The sequence below is a fragment of the Oncorhynchus keta genome, chromosome 1 (genome assembly GCF_023373465.1).
Source record: "Oncorhynchus keta strain PuntledgeMale-10-30-2019 chromosome 1, Oket_V2, whole genome shotgun sequence".
Lineage (NCBI taxonomy): Eukaryota > Metazoa > Chordata > Actinopteri > Salmoniformes > Salmonidae > Oncorhynchus > Oncorhynchus keta.
In genome coordinates, this window is record NC_068421.1 from 25312870 (window position 1) to 25320887 (window position 8018).

The 8018-nt window shown below is 40.9% G+C and overlaps 1 protein-coding gene across 1 annotated transcript in view; it reads right to left on the minus strand.

Annotated features, from left to right (window-relative positions):
* The window catches only part of sacs (sacsin molecular chaperone), a 31588-nt gene extending 24312 nt beyond the window's left edge, over nucleotides 1–7276 (minus strand). Inside the window, exons 1-4 of the mRNA XM_052519161.1 lie at nucleotides 6891–7276; nucleotides 6022–6092; nucleotides 5654–5776; nucleotides 4458–4608 (exon numbers count right to left, since the gene is read on the minus strand). Of these exons, the coding sequence (XP_052375121.1) occupies nucleotides 4458–4608; nucleotides 5654–5676 (174 nt within the window). The 5' untranslated portion in view covers nucleotides 5677–5776; nucleotides 6022–6092; nucleotides 6891–7276. The remainder of the gene's footprint in view (nucleotides 1–4457; nucleotides 4609–5653; nucleotides 5777–6021; nucleotides 6093–6890) is intronic.
* Between the last annotated feature and the right edge of the window lie 742 nt (nucleotides 7277–8018).

An 8018-nucleotide genomic window follows, 5' to 3' on the forward strand; every position in this document is an offset into this window, starting at 1 on the left:
GGACAAACTCAATAAAATAAGACAAATGCATGTCCATACGTCCAATCCGGACGCTTATAAAAAATCCCGCTATGCACTCAGACGAACCAACCAAACAGGCGAAGCGTAAATACAGGACTGAGATTGAATCCTACTACACCAGCTCCAACACTCGTCAGATGTGGCAGGGCTTGTAAACTATTATGAACTACAAAGCCAAGCCAAGCCACGGGCTGCCCAGTGACACAAGCCTACCAGACGAGCTAAACAACTTCTATGCGTGCTTCGAGGCAAGCAACACTGAAGCATGCACGAGAGCACCAGCTGGTCCTAACGACTGTGTGATCACGCTCACTGTAGCTGTTGTGAGTAAGACCTTTAAAAAGGTCAACATTCACAAGGCCTCAGGGCCAGACGGATTATCCGGACATGTGCTCGGAGCATGAACTGGCCAAATACAAGTGTCTTCACTGATATTTTCAACCTGTTCCTGGCTGAGTCTGTAATACCTACAAGTTTCAAGCAGACCACCATAGTCCCTGTCCCCAAGAACACCAAGGTAACCTACCTAAATGACTATTGACCCGTAGCACTCACGTCTGTAACCATGAAGAGCTTTGAAAGTCTGGTCATGGCTCACATCAACACCATCATCCCAGAAACCCTAGACCCACTACAATTTGCATACCGCCCCAACAGATCCACAGATGAAGAATGATCTTCATTGTACTCAACTGTTGCTGTTCATTGACTACAGCTCTGAGTTCAACACCATAGTGCCCACAAAGCTTCTTTATTTTTACGCTGCTGCTACTCACTGTTTATTATCTATGCATAGTCACTTTACCCTACCTACATGTGCATATTACCTCAATTACCTCAACTAACCTGTACCGGTACCCCCTATATATAGCCTCGTTATTTCTCTTTTATATTTTTCTTAAAACTGCATTGTTGGTTAAGGCTTTAAGGGCTTGTAAGTAAGCATTTCACAGTAATGTCTACACCTGTTGTATTTGGCTCATGTGACAAATACATTTTGATTTGATCATGTGCAATCACAAGATCTCACTCAGCAACTAAATTCAACACAGGTCAGGTACTAGGCTAGGCCTAAATGAACTTTCCATGTAATCTTGTGAGTGAGAGTGCATTAAGGTTGTTGGTCTTAACCTGCCAATGAATGGCCCCATTGTTGAGCCAATGAGATGTGTATAATAATAGCACAAAATGGTGTAAAAGGTTGAAAGAGAAGGCAGGGCTTTCAATCTGATTGAAGCAGGCATGAATCGTAGTATATTCTGACTGACCATAATAGGCCTACTAATACGATACTGGTAGTCGTGCCATGTCCTACCTCTGAGCTTGAAAAGCTTCAAAGCCCCTAATTCTCCAAAGAACTTTAATGTTTTCAGTTTACAGTTGACATTCAGTGTTTTTTTCTCCTTCAGATGGTTACTTAACCATCTTAGTTAATGATTTTTCAGAGTCAGCTGACTCTCAGAGGCACACTAAAGAATATGGAGACTAAGTCTAAACTTGTTACACCCTTAAGTAAGACATTACCAAGCTAAGTATGGACGCTGGAACAGAGCCAACCCTTCAGATAGATAGCTGTGTTCATAATCAAATCAAATAAATTAGATCTCAACTTGCATAAAAGTCAGTCAGATACCCTTCTCAACTCTGTTAGACTGGGCAGAGAGAGGGATCCCTGTGGGTATTGCAGCTGATCTAGGATAGTTTGTGGGCGTGGACTGTGGCTAATTTCTGAGGGTGACATCAGAGGGGCTGACGGCAGGGATCCACCTGCTCCTTTCCCTCAGTCAGTAAAGGCTCAGCTAAACAGTTAGTCCTGCAATCATGTTAATCACGGCATACATAACAACCCACGTTTTGCAACACAACATAGAATACAATGCTAAAACTGTAAACATGTACCTACTACAGATCATGTAAATGTTGATCAAAGTTATGATTAGCTACAAAACGTAATGTGTAACATGATAAGAGCATAAGTGACAAAGAAAGTTGTCTGCGCAGTCATGCTTTCTATTAATATGAGCTAGGCACACAGGAGGGCTTTCCACGAAAGAATGGGAGATAAAACTCTATCCCATAATGCACATAGCCACCAAGACCCGCGCATGGTGAACAATCTGTAGCAGCAAACACTCAGTTGTCTAATCCCAAACCTTAATCCTGAGCTGTGGTGGTCTCATAGAGTGTGAATACCTGAAATGATTCCTGACACCTGCTCTTAGCAGTAGGCCTACCAGTAGGCCTAGGACTTACTGAACATAAACATAAACGCAACATGCAACAATTTCAAATATTTTACTGAGTTATAGTTCATATAAGGACATCTGTCAATTGAAATAACTTAATTAGGCCCTAATCTATGGATTTCACATGACTGGGCAAGGGCACAGCCAATCAGAATGAGTTTTTCCCCACAAAAGGGCTTTAAACAGACAGAAATACTCCTCAGCAACCCATCCCCAGACCAGAGTATGTGAGCGGAGTGGAGTGGAGTGGAGCTGGAGCGGAGTGTGCCCAATTTGACTGGAGCGCTGAGCAAAATTCCCAAAGACTGAAGCATAGGTCTTCTCGCCGCTTCAGTAGCGCTCACTTCACGAGCTCAGGGCATGCCCAGCCCTGCATGCATTTGTAGTCTACTTGTGTGCTGCTATAGCCCCTTGCTTTAGATATTAATCAAGGAAATACATCATGTTATTCCCTCAGCCACTATAGTAAGGGGAAATTTGACCAGGTCAATGCACAGAATGTGATATAATGAAGATGGTATCAACATGTTCCAATATTGAATAAGGACATGTTGGAAAGAGAGGCTTGACTGCACAAATATGTCAACACTAAAAACAAAACATGGAATGTCATGAGTTCTAATCCTGCCCTGGAAACACAATGGGTATTTAATCAGCAGCACTGGCTGTGATACATTCCCTAAATCCCTACATTTCTGGATGTTTTTGTTGTTATGTAGTCAAACAAAGTGGCCAATGTTGCTTACTAGTAGAACACATATTTTCTGACAATCTAACCAGCACTTATGTAGCCTACATTGACGTCGGGTGTGTTCGGGAATTCACTATGGAGTGCAGGAGTGCGCTTTGGGCTTTCATAATTTCAGAGCATTGTCAGATTGTCCATTCGTAAGCTTTTCGCTCTCGGAGCATTCAGACCGCACACTGGATGCTCTGTCCAAGGAGTAGGGTTGATCCAAGCGTTCTGACCTCACACTCACAACGGCAGTTAAGCACCCAAGCTAACTGGCTAAAGTTAGCTAGCTTGCTAGCTCATTCCAGACATGAATGAGAAAACACCTCCCTCTGACCATTTTACTTTCCCTACAGAGCTGGTTAGACTATTTTCATGTTATCTATAACGTTGGTGACTGTAACATGCTGACCACACCACTCGCATCGAGTGTGTGAGCTTTGAAAAAATAATTGACACATATATGTTATTTAATCAATGCACCCACATTGCTCGCGAGCGTCTGCATAGCCAGGCGCTAAAATAGAACTTGGTTATATTTGTGACGCTTGTCTCTTCTACCATATCCTAATTGTTTTTTTGGAGCATATACCCACACTGGGTGATTGAAAAATGAACTGAGGTCCACACTCCAGAGTAGTTGGTGGTGGTAATGCACCTTAAAGTTGGTTGCCAATCGCCATATAAAGTCCAAAGAAGAAGAAGCCTGAAGGAGGAGAGATTACTAGAAACGAACATGGTTTATCCTATTATCTGTGGATTAATTGTCGGAGTAGAGGACCTTGTGCATTTCAAGTAAAATAACAACCCGTTGTTTATATCCCAGGACAAATTAGCTAGCAACAGCAAGATAGCTAGCTAAATTGCCAGAAATGTTTAATGCTTTTCGACCTGTCCTCAAATGAATATATTTGGTTCAGCGTTTGTTTTGATATTTATACTTGCATGTCCTGACCGCGTCTGGTGTGGGTGAGCAAAATCAACATGCGCACGTGGATGCCCGCGCGTGAGCGGTCTGGTTAGCATGTAACTAATTTAATTACGTTTTTTACCGACACCAGTCATATTCAACAGGTGTTGAGCGTTCGTAAATTAATCAATTATTCTGCGTTCTGGTACACCCAGACGAGAATGCTCTGAAATCGGAGTAGATAGCCAGAGTGAATTTACAAACGCACCCTCAGGATGGAGCACTTTAACTTACTCTATTAAAGACCTTTTAAATACATCACACAACAATAAACAATGGAGGAGTATGAGAAGCAGATGAGATTAAACAATAGTGTCTCACACAGGATGTATGTACAGACAAGGGATTGTCTCTTGTCAATGAATTTTACCATTGTGCTCTCATGTCAAGCATTTAATCTACTGTAGTCAAACTAATGCCAAACTACATTTTCGGTCATTTCAGTAATAAAAATAGCTACAATTTGTAAAATTGCTTTTTTACCTACCACTTTCCCATTGTGAACCAGCTGTTGCTCGATTACAGGCAAGTCGCTTTCTTCATAGATGAGTTGCTTGATGTCCCGAACAGCTGCAGAATGAGGGACCTGGTAGGCCCTCTGGCCAATATACTCATGACGGACTGTCACCCATGGCAACCTAGAAAATACACAAAAATGTATTAGTTATTTCTTTGTCCTGGAAAGAATGGCACAGTAAATCATAGACGGCATTCTTCATTTGGTAGGTCACAGGCATAGAGCAACGTCAAGCTTACATGGTGATGTTCAGGGACGATATTATTCAAGCAGTGCACTGATTCCATCACAAATTTAAATTTGTTTATAATTGTAGTGTACATGTTTCCTTGGTCATCCTGAGCACAGAATACTGGTAGCACTTAAACATAGGGAACAATGGGGTCAGCAATGCTTGCTTGCAGTTTGTATTGATTAAAGAGAAACCTGAGTATATAACCTAAGTCACATCCATTTGTTATCTAACGTTTCAATATTGCTTGTGTTTTCTCCTCTGCATCTAAGAAATACTGTCAGAAAAATGACCATCAATCCCAAAAGGTTCAAGATGGTGATAGGCCATATGGACATAGGCCATGTGCACTCAAGTACAAATATCAGCACTTTCCCGAAAGAGAATAGCTAGATCCTGACAGTAATATCTTCTAGTGTAGCAATAACACTGTTTATAACTCTATTTAGGCTCTGTCTGAGTAACTAAATACAGAGATCTGTATGCATATATTTAATTATGCAACAAATATTGATTGTGCAGGCAGCAATAAAGGGCAATAGCTTTGCCTATTCTGCAAACCACTTGAATCAAGCTGCCATCTCTGCAATGTCCATATTTCTACAAATAAATGGGTGGGGCATTCATCAGGGGGATGGGTGGAAGACAACATGTTCTAGACAAAGGTTCACTATAATGGCAATGCGTCTTCTATAGACACTTCAGAAATTACATTAGGCCTTTATTTTATAGGTGATTGTGACATCTGATTCCAGGGTGTCAAGACAGGTGCTGAATACTGCAATGTATAACTAATTGGTGATAGAGAGAATAATGGTGAGTTAACACAACATAGTTTAACAGCAGTTGACATAACGTTTGATTGGGGATGTTGATGAATAGGCCTACTTCAGCCACCATGTTTAAATTTGAAATGTGTAAACATCGAACTTACCATGGGTCTCGACAGTTTGCCATCACTTCTAAGCCTTTTTCGTGCTATGTCCCCGCGTACACATTCATTGGACTTGTTTCTATCTTCTGCACTGAGCGTTGGGAAACTCCACCCGGGAAAAGACTGTCATACAAACAAACAGGACCGTTATTTTCTCACAATACACCTCACAACGTTTTCACTCGATCCACTTATTTAATGTATATTTATTGTTATTCGTTTACATTCCATAGGATACGTACAGTTAGCCAATGTTGCGGTTGTAAGAAGCTTTATTTAGCCATTCCCCCTCAATGGGTCCCCCGCTAAGGCTACAATGTATAACTGCGGTGCTCAGTTATCAGCTATTCAGTAAAACGGCCACTCACTTGTATCCCGCCAAGACATTCGTTTCATGATCTTGTAATCCAGCTTTATCTTTTCAATAGAATCTGTGTTTCTGAAAATTATAGATATGGAATTCGTAAGCAAACAAATGTGTGAGGCTACTTCCTACATGGTATTTCCTTCAAAGGCGCTGTTTCTAATAATGTATTATCAGTCCATGTGATAACTGCGTCTGTTGCGGGTTGGCTGGACTGCTGGTGGGAAGCTAATGAACTCTGGTAGTTGTAGTCACGACAGTAACAAGATTAGAAACACATTGCAGTCCCTCTCAAATTGCGTCCATCTAGCTACTTTCTCATATAAACCCATATTATTATGGGTTGCAAAATAAGCTATGGTTATAATATGAATATTTTGCAGGTGATGCATTAGGTTATATGTTACTCTTTCTATGTCTGTAGTAAATCAATTTCAGTTTCTCATCTATGTTATATTCTTTAGAATTAAGTAGTTGTATAATTCAATATAAAGTAATCATCTCTGAAAATGCTTCGATAATATTTAGGATTTTGGTGCAGTGCAATTGGCATCAGTATCCACTGCAACGTAGAAAAAAATGACATCACCCAACCGTAATCAAGGACTTTCAGCACTTTAAACGATCCATCTCCACGCGTTGACATTATTTTATGCTTAGCATGTCAACAAACGTTTTCGCAAAATATGATCTATGAAAGACTGACACTGTTGTGTGCAACAAACGAAGGGCACATTGTTAGGCCTATTTGGCTACCCTACTCGTAAACAAACAATAACATATTCATGATAGGGGAAAGAAAAGCATCAACCAGTTTGCAATTTTCAGAATACGGTTGATGCCGCAGAAGCCTATATGAACAGGGATACTTACATCGGAGCAAGATTCCACCAGAATCATCAGACTCACGCATTGTCGGCATCTGCCCTGTCCTCTCCACCCTCTCATAGCTTGTAGTGCAAACGTCGCTGCTTGACTGTCTCTAAAACGGGAGACCTGTACTGGGGTGATCAGATGAATGTATAGGACTATCCAGTATCCACTTTACAACCGAAATATTCTGAGAAACTGTACACGCCAGACATAATCCTATATCGAATGGTCTCCTCCAAACATCTCTGAACAAGTTCAATACTGCAGAACTCGTGCATGCATGTCTTAAAGCTACAGTATGAATGGGTGACCAAACCGACTGCACACCAAATCAAAATCAAATCGAATTGTATTTGTCTCATGCTTCGTAAATAACAGGTGTAGACTAACAGTGAAATGCTTACTTGTGTCTTTTTCCAACAATGCAGAGTTAAATATATATACATATATAGTACCAGTCAGAACTTTGGACACCTACTCATTCAAGGGTGTTTCCTTATTTGTACTATTTTCTACATTGTAGAATAATAGTGAATACATCAAAACTATGAAATAACACTCATGGAATCATGTAGTAACCAAAAAAGTGTTTAACAAATCAAAAAATATTTTATGTTTGAGATTCTTTAAAGTAGCGACATTTTGCCTTGATGACAGCTTTGCACACTCTTGGCATATTTTCATTTTTTATACATTTTTAACCAGTTTTGGCTTTGACATCATCCAGGGGTAAAGTGACTAGGCAACAGGATAGATAATAAATGCACACAAATGTATGTGTTCGTTGGGGTGTCAGTGTAAGTATGTGTGCATGTGTGGGTAGAGTCTAGTGTGTGTATGTGTAACGGATGTGAAACGGCTAGCTAGTTAGCGGTGGTGCGCGCTAAATAGGGTTTCGATCGGTGACTTCACTTGCTCTGAGACCTTGAAGTAGTGGTTCCCCTTGCTCTGCAAGGGCCGTGGCTTTTGTGGAGCGATGGGTAACGATGCTTTGTGGGTGACTGTTGTTGATGTGTGCAGAGGGTCCATGGTTCACGCCTGGGTATGGGCAAGGGGACAGTCTAAAGTTATTTACATTTACATTTAAGTCATTTACATATGCATAGAGTCAGTGCAAGAGAGTTAGTG